General features: G+C 40.5%; 1 protein-coding gene and 1 non-coding gene across 2 annotated transcripts in view; both read left to right on the top strand.

The window, feature by feature from the left end:
• CORIN (corin, serine peptidase) overlaps nucleotides 1-25,404 on the top strand; it is a 267,935-nt gene that overhangs the window by 212,506 nt on the left and 30,025 nt on the right. Inside the window, exons 14-16 of the mRNA XM_061164691.1 lie at nucleotides 7,121-7,234; nucleotides 8,255-8,365; nucleotides 9,445-9,574. Of these exons, the coding sequence (XP_061020674.1) occupies nucleotides 7,121-7,234; nucleotides 8,255-8,365; nucleotides 9,445-9,574 (355 nt within the window). The remainder of the gene's footprint in view (nucleotides 1-7,120; nucleotides 7,235-8,254; nucleotides 8,366-9,444; nucleotides 9,575-25,404) is intronic.
• TRNAW-CCA (transfer RNA tryptophan (anticodon CCA)) lies at nucleotides 20,924-20,996 on the top strand. The gene has a single exon. It is a non-coding gene; the product is annotated as a tRNA-Trp (tRNA).

Here is a 25,404-nt window from a genome sequence, read left to right as displayed (position 1 = left end):
CACCAGAACTATTGAATAAATGGCCTAATCTCTATAAAACACTGAAAATACTGATGATGTTATTGAGAGTTCTAGTTGAGGAAAGTTAAAAGTCAGTAATAAATTAATACATTGAGAGTATTAATTGCCCCCAACAGTATTAGTTCATGAGAAATTAATTTCTCATCATATTTTTCAAAGTGACTTATAATATTTTATTAGAATCCCCTTTACTATCCCCCTTTGGTATAATTCCCTTTGGAACACATTCAGGAGTTTGAATGGGCATGCCGCATGCTTTGGGAGAACACAGCACTTAAAATCAAATGAGGAAACAGAGGAAGGCCCCGCACAGAGAGAACTGCTGGGAAATCATCCACTCCCGACTTTGCCTCCTTGGTCAGTTTGTTGCTTTGTTTGCATGGGCGTGGGCAGGCATACCATCTGGCAACACAAACACCCGCTCCAGCAAAGCAGCATTTCACCCCACGCTTCGTGTCTTTCTGATTTGTCCTGTCCATTGCGGAGGGCACGTAAGTGCTTGGGCTTTACCGAATAATGTGACAGTTACCTATGCACTTACACACGTCTGCAGCTCCTCCAGAACTTCTAACAATGTTATTGGGTTTTCCCCTCAAAGCAATACTTCTTTAACTTAGTTATAAAAGAATTGATGGGTTGGAAATTTACGCTGTGTTTCTTTGACACTTTTGCAGCAGGAAAACATGGTGGTCAGAGCACTCCGTTTGTAAATACTTGTCAGATATACACGTTAAGCATTTAGCAATGGGTAATGCTAAATTCTGAAGTAGCTCCTGCTCTTGTAAATTTTTGTTGTTGAAGTTGCACTGCTTGTGTAATTGTTAATGTAAACAACATTTACATTGGAAATATTGGCATTATTAGAAATGTTTTCAGCAAGTGTTTGGAGGCATTATGTAAATATGAACACATCATTACAGAATTGCTTCATGGGAGGGAAGCCTAAAAGGTAGGATTGATTTACAGAGTCAGTACTGTTTCTTGTCTTAAAGTGATAATTTGTCATTAGTTGAACCTCTACTATGTAGATAAAGTTGGCTGTATGTCTAGCAAGTGGATTAAAGAGGCTTGTTTTCATTCTAACCTTTCTTAAGCATTAATATCTAAGCTATGGAGAAAAATCTGGGTGGAGAAATGAATAAGAGGGGCATAAAAGAATGGCAAGCTAAAGAAAGTAACAGGAAGATTATAATTCTGAACTTTGCCTTTACAATATAGATTTGAGCTTGAGCTTGTGAGACTGAGGTTAGCTTTTTTAGGTCTGTGTCCACAAGGAGGTGAGCTGCCGGCAGGAGTAAGGTGGTTCCTGGGCTGTGATGGGAGCAGCAGGTCCTCTCAATGGGGCAGTTAAATGAGAAGAGTTCGAACAATTTTTCTGCATCTACTGGAGAAATAAAACCCTTCATTACATTAATACTGCTTCACTATTACTAATCGATCACTATTCTACATAAAAGGCATTCAGCATACAGAGAAAGATGGACAATACAAATGGGAGTGTCCTTAAGGGACTTTCTGTTTATCTTCAAATGATTAAAAACCATTTCATTATCTATCTTTGATCTCCTCTTGGGTGATAAAATGTAATAAAATATTTTATTCTAACCTGAACTTCTTGGAGTCAAAACCCCCTTAAAGAAATAGAATATAATCTCTTTGTGACCCAATGAACCACAGCCCGCCAGGTTCATGGAATTCTCTAGGCAAGAATACTGGAGTGGATTGTCATTCCCTTCTCCAGGGGATCTTCCCCACCCAGAGGTCGAACCTGGGCCTTCCCACTGTAGGCTGATTCTTTACCGTTTGAGCCTGAGGGAAGCCCCATAGCTGTGTTTGAAGCATTTGGCTCTGATATTGGTGGGTTTACAGCTTGACTTTAAAGGTTTCCCAAAAGAGGTTTTTTTTTCTGTTTTAAGAAATACATAAATACTTCTAAGGAGTCCAAAGAAGGACTTGGCTGTTGTGTCTTTAAGCCTGCAGAGAGCCAGTCCCCTTGCCTCTGTCTCTGTTGCTCTGCTGGTCGGAGAGGCTGACGTGCTGCTCTGTGACCAGAAGACAGGGTGTGGGTCGCTGTGTTCGTCTCGTGTTGCATGTCCACAGATGTACTTTCAGAATGAGACAGGACTGATCTCTGATTAATTTAATTATTTCATGTTAGGGAATAGATATTCTCCTTCCCTGTAGGTAGTTTTCTGCTTGGTTAGCCCCTTGATGTCTCATTTGGTTTCCAGGACAGGCGCCTGAAATGGCAGGGCAGGCACCGTGTGCACCTAGTGTGAATTTAGTCACTCAGTCACGTCCGACTCTCTCGTGACGTCATGGACTGTAGCCCACCAGACTCCTTTGTCCATGGAATTTTTCAGGCAAGAAGACTGGAGTGGGTTGCCATTCCCTTCTCCTGGGATCTTCCTGACCTGACCCAGGGATCGAACCCCGGTCTCCTGCATTGCGGGGGATCCTTCATCGCTGAGCCACTAGGGAAGCCCGTGTAGACCACAGTGTGGAGCTCCTTCGTAGTGTCCAATTCTTGTAACTCTGTGCACTGTGGCCACCAGGCTCCTCCGTCCATGGGGTTCTCCTGACAAGAATACTGGTGTGGGTTGCCATTCCTTCTCTAGGGGACCTTCCCGACCCAGGGGTTGAACCCCAGTCTCTTGTCTCCTGTTGTGGCAGGCAGGCTGTTTACCACTGGTGCCACCTGAGAAGCCCATAGACCTAGACTTGGATTTAAATCCCGATTTAGCACTTGGAGGTGTGTGACTTTTGACCAGTCACTTAACTTCTCTGGGCCTCAGTCTTCTCACCTGTAACATTTAGAGAAAACTTCCTTTATCCCTCACAGCTTGGAATGCTTATAACATGCCTGTTCAGTCCTCAGAAGGCAATAACCAAGAGCCCACCCGCCACAGTGCTAGGAAATCCAGCAGGCATGTCCCCCCACCCCCAGGACACCCCAGGGATCTCCCTTGAGGGAAGGAGTCTTGTCTGGCTTGGTCTCCGACAGACCAGGCCTTGTACATGCAGAAGAGAGCCAGCTGGGTGGAGGCCCTGGTTTCCACGGTGACCACGGGCTTCGGGACGGCTCCTTGTCTTGGAGGCAGCGCTTGTTCTGACGGCGAACGTCTCCATCTCCAGGGTGACAGCCACGGGAGGCCCTGCCCTGCCGTGTGCAGCCGTCCGCTTCCTCCCAGGCTCCTGGGCCAGCACGCGTGGAGAGGGTGACATGAAGATGCCGCCCCTAAGAGGGGCAGGGGGGAGGCGACTCAGGTGTTGGGGAGTCTGCTGAAGCTTTCTGGGCGGAGACAAGGGCTCTATGACTCGCGCTGGAGCTGGTTGTCCCTGACGCTTAGGCCTGGAGTCTGGGGGAGGAGGGGGAGGCAGGTCCTTTTGGCCAGGCTGCTCCCACCGGCACTACGGCTTTTCTTTGAGATCTGGGCTCCATAGTCAGGGGTTCCAGGCTCTGGAGGGGCTGTCACACCTGCCAGGCCTGAACCTCACTGTTCAGCTGCCGTGATCCGCTCTGAGGTCACATCCATAGCCACTGGGACAGCTGCTGGCTGAAGATGGCTAGATCCAGCCTGGTCCAGCCTCTGCCAGTGCCAGGACGCAGAAGGGCCTTTCTCCCTTGCTCTCATGAGCAGCCCCTCCGTGGCAATACTTTTTTTTTTCTTTTTCTGTGGCAATACTTTTTGTTTGATACTGATCAAGTTAGCAGCCCTGATGAGCAGACCTAATTACCTTATACTTGCATAACTGAGAGCTTCTTAAAGTACAAGAAGCATCTGTTTTAAGGTGGTTTGCTCTCTTTACCTATAATGACAACTTTTTAAAAATTTATTTATTTTTAATTGAAGGATAATTGCTTTACAGTATTGTGTTGGTTTCTGCCAAACGTCAACATGAATCAACCATAGGTCTACATATGTCCCCTCCCTCTTGGACATCCCTCCTACCTTCCTTCACATCCCACCCCTCTAGGTTGTTACAGAGCCCCTGTTTGAGTTCCCTGAGTCATAAAGTAGACCCCAGGCCATCTACTTTATATACGGTAATATATGTTTCTATGTCACTCTCTCCAAACATCTCACCCTCTCCTTCCTAACCCTGTCCTACTGTGTCCATAAGTCTGTTCTCTATGTCTGTGAATGACAACTTTTTTGATGGAGAGACAAGGTTCCCCAATTCAAGTGGGATCTGCCCAAGACAGGGAAGCCAGCTTCACAGAATTTTTGTGAAAATGAGAGTGAATAAGTTAAGAACCTAGCAGAATGCTTGACACACTTAGGCGATGAACCATACCGGTTTGCCCGGTACTGCGAGCGGTTTCTTGGAAGAGGGGGTAGACTGATGCTCAAACCTGCAAAGTCCCAGGAAAACTGGGATGAACTGTCACTTTAGCAACACACAGTGGCCGCTGTGAGTGGCTGTGGCTGTGGACTCTGTGCAGGGGTGGCTGTAGTCTTGACATCAACAATTATTTGATTTTATAACCTACAGCTGCATTAAACATCCCATCCTATCCATATCTGTTTTTCATTTTTAATGGAGTCATACCCTCTTCCTTTTAAAGCTACATTTAAAGCATAATTACACCAAAAACTGCCACTTTGAAGAGAGAATGGTTTCTTCACAAAATTACAGTATTGTCTTCCATGGAATTCATGTCCTGACCTTTTTTCATCCTAATTCATTTATGTTCATTGTAACTCCACAAAAGAAGGCTTTAGGCTGCACAAACTTTTATTAGAAAAGAGAATAGACAGAAGGGAAATTACTGCCCAGAGAGTACTCATTTCTCCCTTATAGCAACCCTTTGTAGCAGGTGTTATTATTCCTATTTTAGAGATATGCAAACAGAGGTTCAGAGAAATTAAGAAACTTATCCAAGGTCACACAGCTAATGAGATTGAAGCTGGGGTTCAAATCCAGATGTCCACCTCTAAGCTGTTTCCCCTGCTCTTACCCCAGCACATGCTATGTATTTTCAACGTACAGATGACTACAACTAAGGACTTGAACCTTCTTCCCAACTGGAGATTTCTCCATAAGGCTGGATTTAGAGCAATTTATTTATTTTCTCTAACTTTCAGTTTTCTCACTTAGGAAATGATGATTGTAATTCTGACATTGTGGTGTTAAGAACTAAAACTATTATCTAGAATGTGGATTTATGGTGGATAATAAGTGTTCTCTCCTATTATTACCCTCTGTGAGGATGCGGATCTTACGTACCAGTGGATTGACTTGTGTGGTCTTTTCTCAGCTTATTCCATGTGTTCAAGTTCTTCTCTGTACTCTTGTGAATAGTCAGAAAGACTCATGCTGTTTTCTCTCATCATCTGCTAGCAAGGGGTATCGTTTGTGCTGAGAGTCTCATTGCAAGAACATTCCAGATGATGTCTATATTCTCTGTTAGCTGAAAACTCCAAATAATATCCCCATGAGTTCCTAGAATAGATGTCCCTGGGCCTAAGACAACTCCAGATAGTTAGTGAAGGATTCTCACTATTTATTTCCTATATAGTTCTGTGGTCAGATACTCTCCCACTGTCCTATACGTTTGAATGATGAAGCACTTTATTTTAAAAATATTTTATTGTACTTTTTATTAACCACCCCCCCCCCTTTTTTTTGGCCACGCCGTGTGGCCTGTGGGATCTTAGTTCCCTGAGCAGAGATGAAACCCATGCTCCCTGCAGAGTGAGTGCAGAGTCGTAACCACTGGACCACCAGGGGAAGCCCCGGATGGTGCGACTGGGCATGGCTGGGCGCTCAGTTGTGTCTGACTCTGCGTCCTGCCAGGCTCCTCTGTCCATGGGATTTCCCAGGCAAGAATACAGGTGTGGGTTGTCATTTCTTCCTCCAGGGGATCTTCCCAACCCAGGGATCAAACCCGCATCTCCTGCATTGCTGGTGGATTCTTTACCTGCTAAGCATCTAAAACACTTTAAACCTAAATTTTCCTGTAGTAAAATTCTCTCTTCTGTGGATTTATTTTGATAATTTTTCAATGAAAATTCTTTTTAAAGCAGATTATTTTCCTATGAAGGACTCCAAGAAACTTGAGTCAATCATCTTTGCAATTTCTCTGAATGATTTGTACCAGGTCTGATGAGAAATAGTATCTTTAAAGACACTCCTTATTTCATCACTGCTTGGTGTTTCATTCACTGTAAACTAAACTACCTTTTTCTAGGAACAAGAGAATGTTTGTTTCTTACATGAAATAAAGTTCCATTTAAAATTCATATGTGTTGGGAGTCTACTGAGGGCTAGCTGCCATTCTAGGCAGGGGAGTCAGGATGCTCAAAGACGAATATATGTGGTCTCGTCCTCCACACCCTCACAGCGTGGTGAGAGTCATGGGTCCAACCTGAGCGGCAGGAGCAACTAGACGTTTGGTGTGTTTTAGCGAACATGTAAATTCACTGTCGGTGAACCAGATGGCATTTATTGAGTTCACTGCAAGAGCTTGTTATTTTATAGATGGATTACCATTCAAGCTTATAGTCTTTATGTTTATTTCTCATATAATAGATAGTTTCTAATCTTAGATTTCTGGCTACATTACTGGAGGTAATGGCTTTCATACCTGGCTCATAAACTAGTTTTGTAGATATTTGGCATAGGAGCTGCCTCTTTTGCTAAACACACAGATGGCGTTACCATTTGTTGATTGAAATTACATTTTAAGATAATATGCATTTAGATCACTAGGTTTGGGCATATTTGCTTAAAAGCTTAGCTTATCGTTTTAGAGACGAGTCTTATGTGTTGGCAAATTGGCTCAGAAAGCAAAAGGAACAGCAAAAGATGAACGTTACTATACAGTTGCTTTTTCATTTTTTTTTTTGTTTCCCATATGTCACTTTTGATCTTCTCCTGGAAGAGATTGACTATTTATAATGCAATATGGAGATTACCAAGCATTTATACTTTCAAAATTACATTTTCCATGGTATACAGGAGTCAAAACTTGTTAAGAAGAAAGAAATCTTCCCTTTATATTGTCATTCTTTTTTTTTTACTTTGTTTGATCAAAGCCATAGGTGTTTTCACCTTCACATCTATTGCACATAACCTTTCCTTCTGTCTCCAGGATGTAAGGAGAGAGATCTTTGGGAATGTCCATCCAGTAAACAGTGTTTGAAGCACACAGTCATCTGTGATGGGTTTCCAGACTGCCCTGATAACATGGATGAAAAAAACTGCTGTAAGTACTTATTGGGCATTTGTCAATGTGACATTTTATTTTAAACATTAATTACCCCTCACTTTGGATAAGTGAGAAGTTTGGAAATACATGTCAAAAGCTTTTTGTATTTTCATACTTTTTGACTAAAACTTCACTTGGAAAAATATATGCCAAATACAATCAAACGTGTAAAATATATGCATGATGACATTGGTCTAGAAGCATCCTTAAGGAGAATCAATAAGAAAAGATGGTGTCTCTTCCAGGCCACTTCTCTTCCAGGCTAGGACGCAAAGGCTTAGATGGCAGGGTTTGGTCAGGAACCACCTTGTAAAATACAACCTACAAAACCACAAGCTGAGCCCCTGATTTTAGACGCCGTGTTTGCCCCTGGGCTCATAACTGTGCTCAGGAAAATACAATTGTATGGAAAACATGCCATGTCTTATTTAAACAACTTAGGATTCTTTCCCTGGACAGGGGCTGGTGTGGAGGCCTGAATAAAAATCAGATTCCTTTAAGAAAGAAGAAAGAAAAGTAATAGAGGTTAGATAGGCAATTAAGGAGTTTGGCTATAGTTTTTAGAAACCCAAGAGAAGATTAGTGTATGACTCTGAGAGTCACTTAGTACTAGAGATTAAAAAAAAATAAAACTAGCCATAAATGTGGACAGAGCTGGTCTCATCCTAGATTGTCTTCAGTCTGCTCATGCCCAGGGCTCAGCTCAAGCCCCTTCAGATTTTAGCTCTGTGCTCTCATCTTGGGATTTCTGCTGCTCTGGGTACCACTTTTTAGAACTAGAGAATTTAGTCACTTGGAGACAGCAGTGCTGTTTAAATGGTCGCTATTTGTGTGGCTGGACATCTCAGAAATGGGATCGCACCAGCTCTGCTCCTCTGTGCTGACTCACTGGAAGGCCTCTGCAGCCGCATCTTTTCCTCCTTTGATGCGCCTGTTGGCAAACTGTGAGGTGCCTGTTAGTGAAAATCCCATCCATTCCTAAAATGTTTGTCTCCTCCCTTCTTGTTCCCCTGCCAGCATTTTGCCAAGCTGATGAGCTAGAATGTGCAAACTACGAGTGTGTGTCACGTGACCGGTGGTGTGACGGCAAAGCCGACTGCATAGACAGTTCCGATGAGTGGGACTGCGGTGAGCTGCTTGCTTCTGCCATCTGCTCCGACGCCTGGCAGCCATTTAAGTTAAATGAACCCTAACTGGTTTTATGGATCTTACTAACCAAGTTCATCTATTCTACTTTACTACCGTAAAAGCAGTCAGTGGTGATTTGTACATGCTATTTCCAACTCAAAGAACACTTCCCCCCAGGTTACTTCTCTATTGTCTGTCTTACATATGAAAATATTTGGGTTCAAATTTTTCTGATCATATAACTCCGTATGAATATAGTTTTAAACTCTCTCATCGCACAACTTTAACATTTATCAACAGTTGGTCATTCTTATATCACTGACACTACCTGGAATAAGATATTAACGAGGCCTTTCTCTCTGCCCAATATTCTTGCTCCAAATCCAGATGAGATTTCTGTCCATCTACTCCCTTCCATGCCCGGGACTTAAAGGTATCTCCCACTGGTGTCCCAATGTTGCAGTTTATAATCTTGAGTTTGGTTCATTCTGTCATCCTACACTTATCCCTCTTTGCATTCCCTTGGCCCTTACTTTGGCATAATCTGGCCAAATCATAATTACAAAATGTATTGTCATTAACTGTGCAATGTTTACACAAATGATCTGTGGTGTATGAAGTACAGAGGATTTTCTTTTATAAAAGAAGAATTATCCCATATTCCACATTAATCCAAAATTAACATCACTCACACATTTACATTCTCAAAGACCTTCTTAAAAGGAAACAATTTGAATGAAGTTACAACTAGCTCCTTCTAATTATGCAAATCGTTGGATAAACTCACAGGAAGGGGACTGCCTCTGGCCATCTTCTAACTCATAATGAAAAGTTGAGAATTGCCTGACCATTTCACTAAGAGTCTCTAGTTCTTGAAGGGCAGAGAACACATCTAACTCATTTCCTAGTCCTTTGCCACATGGTGATCATATGGTTTGCAGAGCAGAATTCACCAGATAGTTTTTAGCTAAAAGAAATAGAAATGAATGTCTGCAAGTAAAATAAAGGCATGTTGTCATGTGGTTTCATGAGAAGAGATGTTTTGAATTAGAGTTCCCCTCCTTTTTTTCCCCACTCAGTGACCCTCTCTGCAAACGTGAACTCCTCCTCCTTCCTGACGGCTCACAGATCTGCCGTGGAACACCACGTGTGTGCGGATGGCTGGCAGGAGACCCTGAGTCAGCTGGCCTGCAAGCAGATGGGTTTAGGGTAAGGTCAGTAGTTTGTAGCCCTGATGAATTTCTCAGAGGGCTTCGTGGAACCTGGCAATAATATCTTCCTTATGAATTCAGGGTGAGTTAGTGCTCTCACACCCAGAAAGTGCAGGAAACGGGTCAGGTGAGAGGACTGTTTTTATTACAGGCACCTGTCTGAAGAGTGGGGTGAAAACCTACTTTAATAAAGCCTCTAAAAGTAAATGAAGTCATTGTATTTTAAGGACTTCTGAAATGAAATTGCTTTTGCTATTTATAAAAGAATTAAGATGGTTTCTTCCGAGGAGTCTGATGGGGAAATCTTGCAGTTTTCCCCCTAAGAGGTTATTGAAAATGCCTTTTTATGCAACACACATTTTTCAATAAGTTGAGAAATAGAACTTGAAGTCGCTGGTATTTCAATTTACCCTATATATTGCAGAAAATATAAATCAGGAAAGAGTTCACCATTTTTGCTTCTTAGAATGAAAAGACAGTCGCTCTCGCTTCGATACACACACTGAAATCAATACTTTGAAAGTTGGATTCTTGGTATGTAAGTCTTTCTTTTTGGTTCTATTGGGATTGGAAAACAATAATTGAAAGGTCTTAGAATATATGTGTGAGTGTGTGTGTGTTTATACAATTAAACATATAAACACACTTTTTTTTTCTTTTACTGATGGTGCATGTGAGGTTTGGGGAAAATATAGAAATAATAGAAATAAAAAGATAAAGGAGTTATAAAATTCTAGAGTAAAAGACCGAGTTAATGTCATTTCCCTGTATTCCACTGAGCAAACTTGAAATATTTTATAATAATGAGCCATCCAATTATGGGGTAGCAACCTGCAGCACATTCTTATTACCCCAGTTTGAAGAATTATGTAAATACCAGCATCTTCAGCCCATTTTTCCTATGTGAAGTCCCACATCTTTGGGAAATTGAGTAACTGTTGTAATAAGAGAGCTTTAAACTTTCCCAGAGTGGAAAAATTATATTTGTCAAGATCCATTAAACTATATTTCATTTTCACAACTTCCTCATTGTGTCTAAATGAGAGGAGTTGTGATTGTGATCAGAGATAAATTAAATGCCTTTTGGAAGAGCTTTACTTTCCTCTCGCCAGACACAAGGTAATTTCTTAACACGGAAACCTGATTACATAATGACACAACTCCACTGAGAGTTCGAAGGGAAAGTTGGAACTACAAAGATTTTATAACCAGAAAATTCTTTTGAGAAACCACTGTGTTTTCTTGTAAATAGAAGGAATCAGGTTTAAAATATTCTGCTTTATATTTCTCCTAATTTGGGGGATATTGAATTTAAATTTTTTACTGTGGTAAAACACATGTCATAAAAGTCACCATTTTAGCCACTTTAAAGTGTACAATTCAGTGGCATTTAGTATATTCATAATGTTGTGGAAACCTCATCATTATCTTAGTTCTTTCACTAAGCATAATGTTTTCATGCACCCATGTGTCAGTGCTTGCTTTCTGTTTATGGCTGAATAACATTCCATTGTGTGGGTACACCATATTTTAAAAATTGCTTCATCTAGTTGTATTTCTGGTTGTGCTGAGTCTTTGTTGCTGCATGGACTTTCTCTGGCTGTGGCAGGTGGGGGCTACTCTTCAGCTGCTGTGCGCAGGCTTCTCGTTGTAGCGCTTCTCTCGTTGCAGAGTCTGGGCTCCAGAGCGCTCAGGCGCCAGTGGTTGCAGCACGTGGGCCCACTGTCTGCAGCTCCGCGGCCTGAGCACAGGCTCAGTAGCTGTGATGCATGGGCTTATGTGCTCCACAGCACGTGGGCTCATCCTGGACCAGGGATAGAACCAGTGTCTCTTGCACTGACAGGCAGATTCTTTACCACTGAGCCACCAGTGAAGCCCCTTGTTTTAAATCTCTTGATCCATTGATGAAGTATTCATTTTAGTGGTTCCTGCTTTTGGCTATTGTGTATATATAGGAGTTTTCAAAATCTCTTTACTACATTGTTTCATTTCTTTAACATAGTGGAAAAATTTTTGCAATATCTTGGATATTTAAAACCTAGATAGACATTTGGATTTTTTAAAAGATAACTGTATTTCATAGGAGGGCTAGGAAAATTTGAGAGAGAGCAGTATGGTTGAAAAAATATAATTGTTATTTGCCTAAGTTAATGGGTAAGAAGTGATTCATCTTCCAAGGAAGTGAGTACAAAAGGTAATATTAGGTTTCTTTTTTAATATACTTTTGGATTGCCTTTGAATTTACTCTTCAGTTTACATGGGTGGCTCATGAATTGACAGATACCTGGAAAGTCAGGCTGGGGCAGGAATAAAGATCATTGGCAAGACAAGGCCAAATTCTTACCATGGGACTAGGATACTTAGGAAGCTGCGGTTACCTCTATGCTTGGAGACCAGTTGCTGTGCTGCAGACTCACAGTTCTGCCACTGGTATTTCAAATTAACACTTAAGTAATCCTGCATCTTTGAGTCTTTCCCTCCAGATTCAGAGTCCCTACTACTAAGGTCTCTTTGGCCATGACTAGTCACTGACCTGTACTCCAGCTGTCAGAGGGAGGAGAGAGGAAAGAGCTGCCCTCCTTTAGCTTCTGGGGTGGAGTATCCACTCCATGGACCTGCTTTGGTACTGCTGAACAGACTCTGCATCCAAAATTTGAAGTGTAAAAAACAATCCCAATTAATTCTATTACGTATCTTTCTCCTATTGTTTTTTGAGCATCCGCTTATGGACCTTGCACAGGAGTAGGCATTGTGTGGAGGATGCAAAGGTGAATAACATCATCAAAGAGCTTGTAACATAATGGGGAAGACATATCAGTAAACAATCAGTTTTTAAAAGGAAAATCTTTTTGTCATCTGAGAAAGCTTCACTTATAGCTTGGCATTCCTATTAAAATTGTATAAGAAAAATATTCAACTCTAATATTACCTTGATAATATAATATAGATTCATTAAATCATTCACTCATTCAGTAAACATTTATAGAGAAACGCACTGTAGTATAGTATCCTAAACAAACATACCTTAAATCCAAATAGGTCATTCATCTACTTGAGGGGGTATATTTTGGAGCTAGTTTGTTAAAAATGCAGATCTATACCAGTGACATGTTTTGTAGGGATTCTATTGAAATGCTTTCATGATAGAAGCAGTTGATTAAAAACACCTGCACTTAGAGTTTTTTCAGACCAAGATTATGCTTTCCGTGTCTAACAGCAGAAATGCTGGACTCTCAACTAAGTGCTTGTCCAAATGAGAGGACTCAGAATTCTCTTCTGAAGCTGAAAGACATTTTACCTCCATCTGTAGGTATCTCTGGAGTTCACCCCAGCTGGAAGTACGATGGCTCTTTGATTGGATAAGGGTATAAATCAAGCCCCTAAATTCTCATGACAGTATATTGACTTTGCTACCTGCGTATCCAGTATCAAAAACATATGGACATTTATTTAATCAGCAATACAAATCAGAATTTAGACTGCCTCCTAATGCTTGCCAAATGTTCAGTTGAGACATCTGGTATTTGGGGAAGTTGGTCTAAGGAAATGTGATTCTTTGTGTCTTTTGGCCTCATCAGCTTATCTTTATAAAAGTTAGATCATCTGGAAATAGGCTATACTATTTTGGCAAAAATTCCTTTATAGAGTTAGTTGCAATTTGATTTTATGCCCTAATCCTTTAGAGTTGGTCAGTAGAGGACATCCTTCCAAAGAATGTTTCTGTGTCTTAGGCAGAACCGCAAAGACAGTATCTATTGTATTACCTAATAGCCCCTGATATAAGATTTACATCATAATTTTTCCTAACATGTATTCCCAGGACAAAGTTTCTAACTTCAGAATTCATTTGTCATGTATGAACTATTTAATCCAGGATGGTTTCCTTATTGATTGACTTCCAGGAACCTCAAAGACAGATCCAGTCATCTGTAGTAATAAATCTAGCCCAGGATGCTGGTCCTGTACATGTAAACTATGGAAAGGAAGCTCAAAGCCTTGTAGTTTTTTTTTTTTTTAATTAAGATATAATTTAGATACCATAAAATTCACAGTTTAAGTGTACAATTCTGTTGTTTTTAGTATATTCACAATGTTATTGTAACCATCGTCACCAATTACAGAGTATTTTCATCAAAATAGAAATCTCATTTTCAATAGCAGTCATTCCCCATTTCTTCTTCTCCTCAGCCCTTGAAAAATACTGATGTACTTTCTGTCTCTATGGACTTGCCTATTGTATACATTTCACATATAGAATCGTGCAATACATGCTTTTTTGTCTAGTTTCTTCAACACAGTATAATGCTCTTTAGATTCATCCATGTTGTATGTTGTATCAGTTCATCAATCATGTTTATGGCTGAATAGTAGTCTATTGAGTAGATAGAACCACCTTTTGATTATCCATTCATCAATTGATGGCCATTTTGGTTGTTTCCACTTTTTGTCTCTTATGAATCATGTTACCATGAACATTTATGTGTAAGTTTTTGTGTGAACATATGTTTTCAATTCCCTTGGGTATATATCTTAAGACTAGAATTTTTGGGTCAAGTGGTAACACTATGTGTAATTTTTGAATAACTACAAAACTGTTTTCCAAAGGGGCCACACCATCTTATACTCCACCAACAATGCAGATGAGTTCAAATTTCTCCATCTCCTCACCAACACTTGTTCTTATTTTTATTGTGAGTATTCAATGTCCTCAAAAATGATATTGTTCATTTTTTGATCTGGGTGGCCAAGAGAGGAAATGTATAGAGAGAAGATAAGAAGACCAAGAGCTGAGCTCTCACATTAAGGGATCAGAGAAGAGAAGTAGCAAGCTAAGTGAGATGAAAAATAATTACCAGTGGCGTAGGAGTATGTTGTATCCTGAAAACTGAGTGAGGAAAGTCTATGAAGGAAGACGTGATGGTCAGTTCCATCAAATGCTGTTCAGAAGTAAAATAAGGATGAAAATTACTATTAGGCAGCAACATGCATGTCATTGACATGAGCAGTTTCAATAGAGCAAGGGACCAACAGCCTGAGAGATAGTATGATAAGAAAAGAGAAACAAAAGACAGTAAGTATAGAACTTTTTTGAGCAATTTTGCCAAAAAGAGAAGCAAAGAAACATGGGCAGTGCCTGGTGAGGGAAATAGCATTAGTTCTTTGGTCCCTCCATTTCTCTGAAAGATTTAATTATTCCATGACTGAATTTCTATTAAAGGCCTACCTGCTATAGTACAAACATCATGTTCAATTGCTATAGACTGAATGTTTATATCCACTCTAAATTCATAAGTGAAATCCTAACCCTAATGTGATGGTGATAAAAGGTGGGGCTTTGGGAGGTGATTAGTACATGAGGGTGAAGGCTTCAAGAATGGAATTAGTGCCCTTATATAAGAGATCACAGAGAGTTCCCTCCAGCCTTCCATCATGTGATGACACAACAAGATGGCCATCTATGATTGAGGAAATGGGCCTTCAGTTCAGTTCAGTTCAGTCGCTCAGTCGTGTCTGACTCTTTGCAACCCCATGGATTTCAGCATGCCAGGCTTCCCTGTCCTTCACTATCTTCCCGAGTTTGCTCAAACTCGTGTCCATCGAGTCAGTGATGCCATCCAACCACCTAGTCCTTTGTTGTCCCCTTCCCCTCCTGCCCTCAATCTTTTAAGCATCAGGGTCTTTTCAAATGAGTCAGTTCTTCACATCAGGTGGCCAAAGTATTGGAGTTTCAGCTTTAGCATCAGTCCTTCCAATGAATATTCAGGACTGGTTTCCTTTAGGATTTACTGACTTGATCTCCTTGCAGTCCAAGGAACTCTTGAGAGACAGAAATAAATTATTTTCTGTCAAAAGTCCTCTTTCTTTCCATATTTTTTTAACCAAATAAGTTTATTTTCCTCAACTGGTAGGCCTGCTATAAGCTAGATCTCCTCTTTCTCTTCAAATTCATATCCTTTTATATTCTCCTTCTCTTTCCAGACTGACTGGTCTTTTATCTGTGCTTCATAGGCACATTCCTTCCTGCTGCTGCCTCTGGGCCCACAGGTGATTGTTTTTACGTTTCCTATCCAAATTCTTCAGGGCCTTGCTCAAGCCTCATGACTTCTATGAAGCCTTTCTCATTTCCTTGACTTCTTTTGTCCCTCAATGTCCTGTGGTCACTTAAAAATCATTACAACATGATGGCTCTCAATTCCACAATGATGTATATAATTCGCATGTATTTTTTTATTCATTTATTTCCCAGAATAGGTTACACAGAATAATAATGACCAACCTTACTTATATGCCAGGCTGTTCTGAGTACTTGATATGTATAATCTCAATTTATCTACATTATTATAAGACAAGTAGTATTGTTACTTTTACTGTACATAATGAAGAAACTGATGGTTAGAAAAGTCAAGGAACTTGCTAGGTTGCAGAAAAATACAGAGCTAGGATGTAAATCCAGCTAAGGGCAAAAGACCTCTTCGATATGAGGAGTAGATCTGATGAGGCACTCAGTTCTTCAGTAAACATACCATGATTGATGTGGTCACCCAGCTTCTCAAACATAAACCTCATTTAATATTGCTTTGTATGGGAGTTATGTGGCAAGTCTTAATTACCTAGTGCTCTTATCATGAAAGAGCGTGTATAAGGATATGAATTTCAAGAAAGAGAGATGAGCTAGTTTATAGCAGCCCTACCAGTTGAGGAAAATATTCCAAATGTATTTGGTTTAAAAAAAAAAAAGGAAAGGTCACCTAGTGATTTTATAATTGTAGGATTTTTAAGTAAATAGCAGTGAGGAGGTGGCAATGGTGGAAGTTCATCACGCAGGACCATGATCCGAATGTTTTCACATTTTGAATTTACATCTTGAGAATCCATCAGAAATTGACCAGAAAGACCTGTGTTATCTCTGTTAGACGTCCTTATATGGCAGCCTGTGCCTTTTGGAACTGTACCAGAGACTCCCAGTGATGACTTGACTTCTCCATGTTGTCTTTGAAACCTACTGCAATCTGGCTTGCTTTTTACTCCCAAGACAGAGTTTATAGCAATGATATTATCTAAATGCCAAACCCACTGGTCTTTTCCTTTTATTTGTACAGTTTGGAATCAAAATCCAATTTCTTACTTTGGTTTATGAGGCATAATCTGGAAGCTGCCTCCCTCTCTGACCCTATCTCTTAGCACTTTGCATTTGTCTGCTAAACTTTAGATGTACTGACCTTATTACTGTTTTATTTCTATTTCTGCTTTATTGACTATGCCAAAGCCTTTGACTGTGTGGATCACTATACACTGTAGAAAATTCTTTGAGTTGGGAATACCAGACCACCTGACCTGCCTCCTGAGAAATCTGTATGCAGGTCAGGAAGCAACAGTTAGAACTGCACATGGAACAGACTGGTTCCAAACTGGAAAAGGAGTAAGTCAAGGCTGTATATTGTCACCCTACTTATTTAACTTATATGCAGAGTACATCATGAGAAACACTGAGCTAGAAGAAGGACAAGCTGGAATCAGGATTGCCGGGAAAAATATCAATAACTCAGATATGCAGATGACACCACCCTTATGGCAGAAAGTGAAGAAGAACTAAAGAGCCTCTTGATGAAAGTGAAAGAGGAGAGTGAAAAAGTTGGCTTAAAACTCAACATTCAGAAAACTAAGATCGTGGCATCCGGTCCCATCACTTCATGGCAAATAGATGGGGAAAGAGTGGAAACAGTGGCTGACTTTATTTTTCTGGGCTCCAAAATCACTGCACATGGTAATTACAGCCATGAAATTAAAAGACCCTTACTCCTTGGAAGGAAAGTTATGACCAACCTAGACAGCATATTAAAAAGCAGAGAGATTACTTTGCCAATAAAGGTCCGTCTAGTCAAGGCTATGGTTTTTCCAGTAGTCACGTATGGATGTGAGAGTTGGACTATAAAGAAAGTTATAAAGAGTGCTGAAGAATTGATGCTTTTGAACTGTGGTGTTGGAGAAGACTCTTGAGAGTCCCTTGGACTGCAAGGAGACCCAACCAGTCCATCCTGAAGGAGATCAGTCCTGGGTGTTCATCGGAAGGACTGATACTGAAGCTGAAACTCCAATACTTTGGCCACCTCATGCGAAGAGCTGACTCATTGGAAAAGACCCTGGTGCTGGGAAAGATTGAGAGCAGGAGGAGAAGGGGACAACAGAGGATGAGATGGCTGGATGGCATCACTAACTCGATGGACATGGGTTTGGGTAAACTCCAGGAGTTGGTGATGGACAGGGAGGCCTGGCATGCTGTGGTTCATGAGGTCGCAAAGAGTCAGACACCACTGAGCAACTGAACTGAACTAAACTGAACCTTATTACTGATATTCCAGTGCTATAAACTTATTCCCACCCCAGATGCCTCAGCTTCACTGTTACTTTGTTCAGAAAGCTGATCTCTAGACCTTAACAGGATCACCTCCATCTCATCAGTCATGTCTCAGCTTGAATATCAAGTGCTTACAAAGGTCTTGACAACCCTCATTGGAGCAGCTTTCACAGTCACCAAGGCACTCTCTATTTGCTTCCACTGTCTTCTTCAAAGCATCTACCAGTATCAGAAACTACTTTTTTCACATATTTGTAATTTGTTCCTCTCACTAAAGTATGTAAAATAGCTCCTTGAGATGGGAACTCTATCTGAGATAACACCAATGTGCTGCCTCCATTTCCATTCTAGCTTATTAGCCTTATTAATTATCAGTTTTAACTCTTGTCCATCTGACTATGTCATTTGTTTAAATTCTGCTAGGCTGATATTCCTTCAGCACTGAGTAAAGTGAGTTTACTGAATACTGTGAGTATTAACCCATTATGTCATTCATGAACACAAGTCTAATTTCTACCCAATTGTGTACCCTTCCTTCATCTTCCAAAAGCTAACAAACTAACATGTAGATCTTGACTCTGAGGCATAATAATCTTTTGAACTAAAAATTTCAAGTGAAGCCACTTGTAGCAGACTTTTCTTGTGCTGCTTCTCTGCATTCCTCCCTTCCTTTGGGACCTGTATCCCTTCATTTTGGGGACTTGCTTCAGTTCCCATTTGAACCTTGGGATCCAAAAGGGAGCTGCCATCTTTATACATGATCCTCCTTTCTTGGCTTCAGTGATTGGTAGAAGGGTAGGTGATACCTCACCCAAGCTGGACGAATCAAAGGACCTCACTCTTGGGCAACAGTGATTGGTTTTGTGATAAAGTCTTTCATTGAGATTTAAGCAGACGTTGGCAAAAAGACTCCTTTTTGATCACAAAGATGAATAGATTTGAGTTTAGAGCTGCAGACAACCTGTCCCCTGGCTTGTGGAAAAGTCACTTGGAGGTCACTAAAACCACCCTCCCATCTCTTCTCCCTCTTTCTCACTGATGGAAGTGGAGATGAGAGATGGAGAGTCCTGAAGGTACTTGGTCCCCAGGCACCAGCTATCCTCAAGGCCATCCCCGTCCTTTTAGTGGCTGTCTACATTTCCACATTTTGATATTCAGCTATTCTGTCACTATTTTGGGTTCTAAAATGCTCATTTTTTGCTAACTGCATTTTTTTTAAAGCCCTGAAGTTTGAGTTATTTTATATTGTAGCATACCCAGTATCATGGTCTGCCTTAAAATTCTGAATTGAATAAAGGTACACTTTCTGTGGGCTTCCCAGGTGGCTCAGTGGTAAAGAACCCACCTGCAGTGCGGGAGACACAGTTTTGGTCCTGGGTCGGGAAGATCCCCTGCAGGAAGAAACGGCAACCCACTCCAGGATTCTTACCAGGATGAGCCCATGGACAAAGGAGCCTGGTGGGCTACAGTCCATGGGCTGAAAAAGGGTCAGACTCAACTCAGCAACTGAATAGCACACACACACTTACAACATGCCTATGATCCGAAGACAAGGGAGAAAAGAGCAGCTGGCACAGCAAGGGTCCTATTAGAAAAATAGATTCTACCTTGGCTCCCAGACTTTCTGAATCAGTGGGATAAAAAAATGGCGTATTATAATTGAAACTGGTAATCTCTACACTGATGAACTAAAAGAAGGCAAAGACAAACAGGAAACACTTTCTAAACAAATAAATAAGTTGCTGTCAAGAAAATATTGAGTCTCTGTCTCTTAAAAAAGAAAAAAATATAACTGTCCCCAAAGTTTTCCTCCAATGTATCAAAAAAGAAATGGGATTTTTTTGAGATAAAATAGCTAGAGGGAAATACTTGGTCTACTACAGATTCTGAAAGAGGTATGTACTTATGCTCAAAAATATACTTACAGTCTGACACCAATTATTGTTTGTTTTATAAGCTTGAATTCTTATAGATGATCAAGTTACTTTAAAATTTTATGACTGGTTTATTTTTATACTTTTACTGGTGTTTACTTTAAATAGTGCTTTATTTGTTAGTTTTATTTTTTAATTTATATTAAAATGATAATGCATATTTAATAGGTACAGTTTTATAATTTTATATTAGAAATGAATTATTTAGTTCCATTGATTTATTTTATGAAATATGAACATGTTATAATTTAATTTTATAATCTGTTACTTCTTCTTTTTGTTTATAGATGGTTTTTGTCACTTCTACCTATAAATCATGGCCTAACACAATTGTTATACTCTACCTCTGAGGTAGACAAATGAATGAAAATATATATTTTCAGTGAAGATTATATACAATAAAAATATTTTTAAATGCTTAATTTACTGGGAAGATAATTCAGACTTTAGTTTTTCTATGAAACATTTCTGTTGATGGGAGTCTTTGTTGTATAAAGCACAAGCTCAGCTATCTAACCAGACAAATGATTCTGTAGTCATGTTCACCGGTGTGTGTTTGAAACTCACGATGCCTTTCCATCAGTATTTCTAAACCATCCTTCTACTTGGCAAAATAATTTTACTATCTTTTACTATTAACATGTTTAATCTATAGGAACCAAACAGAGATAATAACATGACAGGGTATAAGAAAAGATTTTTGAAATCAGATATCGAATATTTAATAGAAATTTTCCAAGTTCTGAAGAGGATATTTGGAATTGCAAATAATGTATCCACCACACAAGACATTTGTATTTCAGGACTAACCATCAGTCCCCCAGGTTGAAGATGCATGCTTTTCCCAAGCAGCAGGTACTATGGAGCAGCCCTCGTCCTTCCCCTGAGATTGTAGCATGTTTAGGGAAGTCCCGTGCTACTGCGCTGCCGTCAAAAGCTCAGAAGCCCTCGGCTTTAAGGGGTTCGTGCTGAGTTTCGTTTTTTAGGTAATCAGTCCTAACATAATTGTAACACAAGGATGAGATGCCTCATTACTAAATACCAAGTAATCCGATGCTTCCTGGTGGCTCAGAGGTTAAAGCATCTGCCTCCAATGCGGGAGACCCAGGTTCGATCCCTGGGTCGGGAAGATCCCCTAGAGAAGGAAATGGCAACCCACTCCAGTATTGTTGCCTGGAGAATCCCATGGAAGGAGGAGCCCAGTAGGCTACAGTCCACGGGATCGCAAAGACTCGGACATGACTGAGTGACTTCACTCACTCACTCACTCACTCACTCAACCTGAGAATGTGATAAAAATAGGCCACATTATCTAGAGATCTGATTATTCACCTAAGCCCTACAGAATGCCTTTCAGAATATCAGGATGATTTGGAATCCTAGGTATGTTCTATCTTCTCATTTCAGTAGAGGTGGGGTGGGATAATGTTATGCATTTTTTATATGTGTCTTATGGCCACGCATTTCAAGAAGCAAATTGGAGTGAAAATCTCTTGCATCTGTGTGCAGCGCTACCTTTAGATCCAGAGCAGAGGGGCCTTGTGCTGGACCCAGGACTTAGAGCAGTGTTTCTCAACCAGTGGTGACTTTGCCCCAAGGGGACATTTGGAATTGTCAGTAGACCTTTTGATTGGCAGCCCAGGAGTGGTGTGGAGAAATTGGCATCTTGTGGGTAGAAACCAGGGGTGATGCTGAACACCCTACAGTGCCCAGAATAGCCCCATATAGCAAATAATTATCTGGCATCAAATGTCAATAGTGCCAAGGGTAAGAGAGCCTGATTTAGAGGGACCACTGTGGTCTTTCTCCTCAGCTATGCCTCACCTCATGGGGCAAAGAGTCTGTTCATCAAGAGGTGTGCCCACCTGGAGTCTGGTGCACTGTGTTCAAAGTGTGGTCCCAGGCCACAGCATCTGTATCACCTGGGGCCATGTTAGAGAGGGCGATTTAGGAGCCTCATCTCAGACTCATCAAACCTGGAAATCTAGCTATGGGGCCAACAGCGTTTGTTGTCACTGGTCCTCCAGCAATTCTAATGAATGCTAAGGTTTGAAAACCACTGATTTAAGGAGTCCAAGCATTCTTTCTATATTTGACTTAAAAGTTATCTTGATCAAAATGGGAAGATAGAATAATTTTCTTTAACAGCTTGTTAACTCAATTTATAATATCTAATATATTATCTAATATGATATAGCATCAGTTCAGTTCAGTCACTCAGTCATGTCTGACTCTTTGCAACCCCATGGTCTGCAACATGCCAGGCTTCCCTGTCCATCACCAACTCCCGGAGATTGCTCAAATTGATGTTTATCAAGTCGGTGATACCATCCAACCATCTCATCCTCTGTCATCCCCTTCTCCTCCTGCCTTCAACCTTTCCCAGCATCAGGGTCTTTTCCAATGGGTCAGTTCTTCACATCAGATGGCCAAAGTATTGGAGCTGCAGCTTCAGCATCAGTCCTTCCAATGAATATGCAGGACTGAATTCCTTTAGGATTGACTGGTTTGATTTCTTTGAGTCCAAGGGACTCTAAAGAGTCTTCTCCAACCCCACAGTTCAAAAGCATCAATTCTTTGGCACTCAGCTTTCTTTATGGTTCAACTCTCACATCCATTCATGACTACTGAAAAAACCATAGCTTTGGCTAGATGGACCTTTGTTGGCAAAGTAACGTCTCTGCTTTTTAATCTGTTATCTAGATTGGCCATAGCTTTTCTTCCAAGGAGCAAGCGTCTTTTAAATTCATGGGTGCAGCCACCATCTGCAGTGATTTTGGAGCCCAGAAAAATAAAACCAGCCACTGTTTCCACTGTTTCCCCATCTATTTGCCATGAAGTGATGGGACCAGATGCCATGATCTTAGTTTTCTGAATGTTGAGTTTTAAGCCAACTTTTTCACTCTCCTTGTTCACTTTCATCAAGAGGCTCTTTAGTTCTTCTTCACTTTCTGCCATAAGGGTGGTGTCATCTGCATATCTGAGGTTACTGATATTTCTCCCAGCAATCTTGATTCTAGCTTGTGCTTCATCGAGCCCAGCATTTCACATGATGTACTCTATATGTAGGTTAAATAAACGGGGTGACAACATACAGCCTTGACATACTCCTTTTCCAATTTGGAACCAGTCCTTTGTTCCATGTCCAGTCCTAACTATTGCTTTTTGACCCGCATACAGATTTCTCAGGAGGCAGGTCAGGTAGTCTGGTATTCCCATCTCTTTAAGAATTTTCCACAGTGTATTGTGATCCACACAGTCAGAGGCTTTGGCATAGTCAATAGAGCAGAAGTAAAAGTTTTTCTGGAACTGTCTTGCTTTTCCTATGATCCAATGGATGTTGGCAACTTGATCTGTGATTCCTCTGCCTTTTCTAAATCCAGCTTGAACATCTGGAATTTCTTGGTTCACATACTGTTGAAGCCTCGCATGGAGAATTTTTGAGAATGATATAGTATCTTGGCCTCTATCTATACTGTTGCTTTGGGCGCCACAAGTGTTTGGGATAGGTCTGTGCCTGGGTCTTAGTTTTCTCACACAGTCAAAAGAGTGCATTGGAATAGATGGTGGCTTGAATTTTCTTCTCTGCATATGATTTCATGGTTGCTCTAGAAGCATGGGACTTCATTCCCTGCATAGACACCTTAAGATATAGTAACTCTGATGTTTCATCACTAGAAAGGTGTTTTTTTGCTCTTTTGGTCTCTACCCAAGAGGATTTCTTTGTCTCTTGATATAAAATGAAAATTATATGTCAAATTAATTACCAATGGGTAAACAAAATTTGAGTAATTAAGTTCCAGATATATTTTCATAGCATGGCTTACATTATATGCATAGTTATAAAAATTAAGATGTATAGGCACACCTAGTCTTGATAAGTATGTAAACTGCCATTACTCTCTGAAGGGAAAATTCATACCATTCATCAAAAATTTACATTTTGATTCAATAGTTTTATTTCTAGGAATTTGTTCTCAAGTCACACTTGTGCATGTGGGCAAAGGTGAGTCGTTAAGCTGTTAACTGCTGCTTTTTCATTATAACTCCAAATTGGAAATGGTCTCAACAGAGGACTGGCGAAATAAACGTACATGCATGTAATGGAACACTAAGCAGCTATGGAAAGAATGCGGTGTGTGCTCTGAACAGGAGGAGGGCTGCATGGTGCTCCTAGTGTTACAAGAGGCGCTCTGACGTCAGACCGCAGGGATGCAACACCAGAGCTGTGTGACCGGGGGAAAATTTTGTATTCTCTCTTTGCCTCAATTTTTTCATCTCCAAAATGGTGAATAACAATAAAGCATACTTCCCTGGTAGCTCAGATGGTAAATAATCCATCTGTAATGTGGGAGACCTGGGTTCGATCCCTGGGTCAGGAAGATCCCCTGGAAGAGGAAATGGCAACCTGCTCCGGCATTCTTGCCTGGAGAATCCCACGGAAAGAGGAGCCTGGCAGGCTACAGGCTCGCCAGGGATTGCAAATAGTCAGACACTACTGAGGGACTTTCACATGTATGTATACATACTTCACAAAGTTGTTGAGAGGATTAAATAATATAAAACAAGTTAATCTTATAATGTGTTGCATATAGAAAATAAGTAATAGTTATTAATATCATAATTATTAATATTATCTAGCTATTACCATGCAAAGACTCCCAAGATAGGTCCTTAAATGAAAACATCACCACCATACAGAACAATACTGCTGTTCACTCACTAAATCATGTCCGACCCTTTGCGCCCCATGAACTGCAGCGCACTAGGCTTCCCTGTCTGTCACTATCTCCCAGAAATGTATATAGACTAAAAACAAAGGGATACAAGTGTTACAGACAGTGCTTGGCAAAGATACTCAAATGCTATTTACAGTGGTGGTTTTATACATCTTGGATGGGAAGAATATTTTTTCATTATATAATGTTTGGATTTTTTCCATGTATAAGTGTTACTTTTATGATTTAAAAATTATTTGAAGAAAAAATGTTGAAACCACACAGATGCTCAGATTCTGTATGATGGCAGAAGTTGAGCCATATGGTTTCATCGATTTTTTTTAATGGGCGATAAGACGACATTTCTAGTGCTGAGAAGTGTGCTAGTGTTTAAGGATTTCATGGGAAACTAATTTTCATAATGATACTCCCTTCTTCTTGATGAATTTCTTAGGTTTTCCACTTGACATAACTGAGAGATTCAGGCTAAATTGCCTTTCTTGGAGGCTAATTGAATAAAATGCAAAAACATCCCTCAAGGCGATTGAAGGGACCTTGGTTCCTTGGCAATGATTTTCCCAACCAGCCTCCGTGCAAATCCTGAGCTTATGCTGACTCGTCCTCATGTGAGTCCCTGTTGCCCTGTGAATATCTGCCTGAGGACTGTTCTCATTAAATAACAGATCTGAAGCCGAGCGTCCTTTGGCTTTTTGCCAATAAAATGAATGGATTTAGGAGGCCAAGGATTGTTCCTTTGCAGACAGAAATTCTCAGGATGCAGGTATTAAGAGAAACCTTGAAACCTTGAATGGTATGCATG

The sequence above is a fragment of the Dama dama genome, chromosome 17 (assembly GCF_033118175.1).
Source record: "Dama dama isolate Ldn47 chromosome 17, ASM3311817v1, whole genome shotgun sequence".
In the NCBI taxonomy this organism is placed as follows: domain Eukaryota; kingdom Metazoa; phylum Chordata; class Mammalia; order Artiodactyla; family Cervidae; genus Dama; species Dama dama.
The sequence above is the reverse complement of the archived record's forward strand: the minus strand, read 5'-3'. Positions and strand labels throughout refer to the sequence as shown.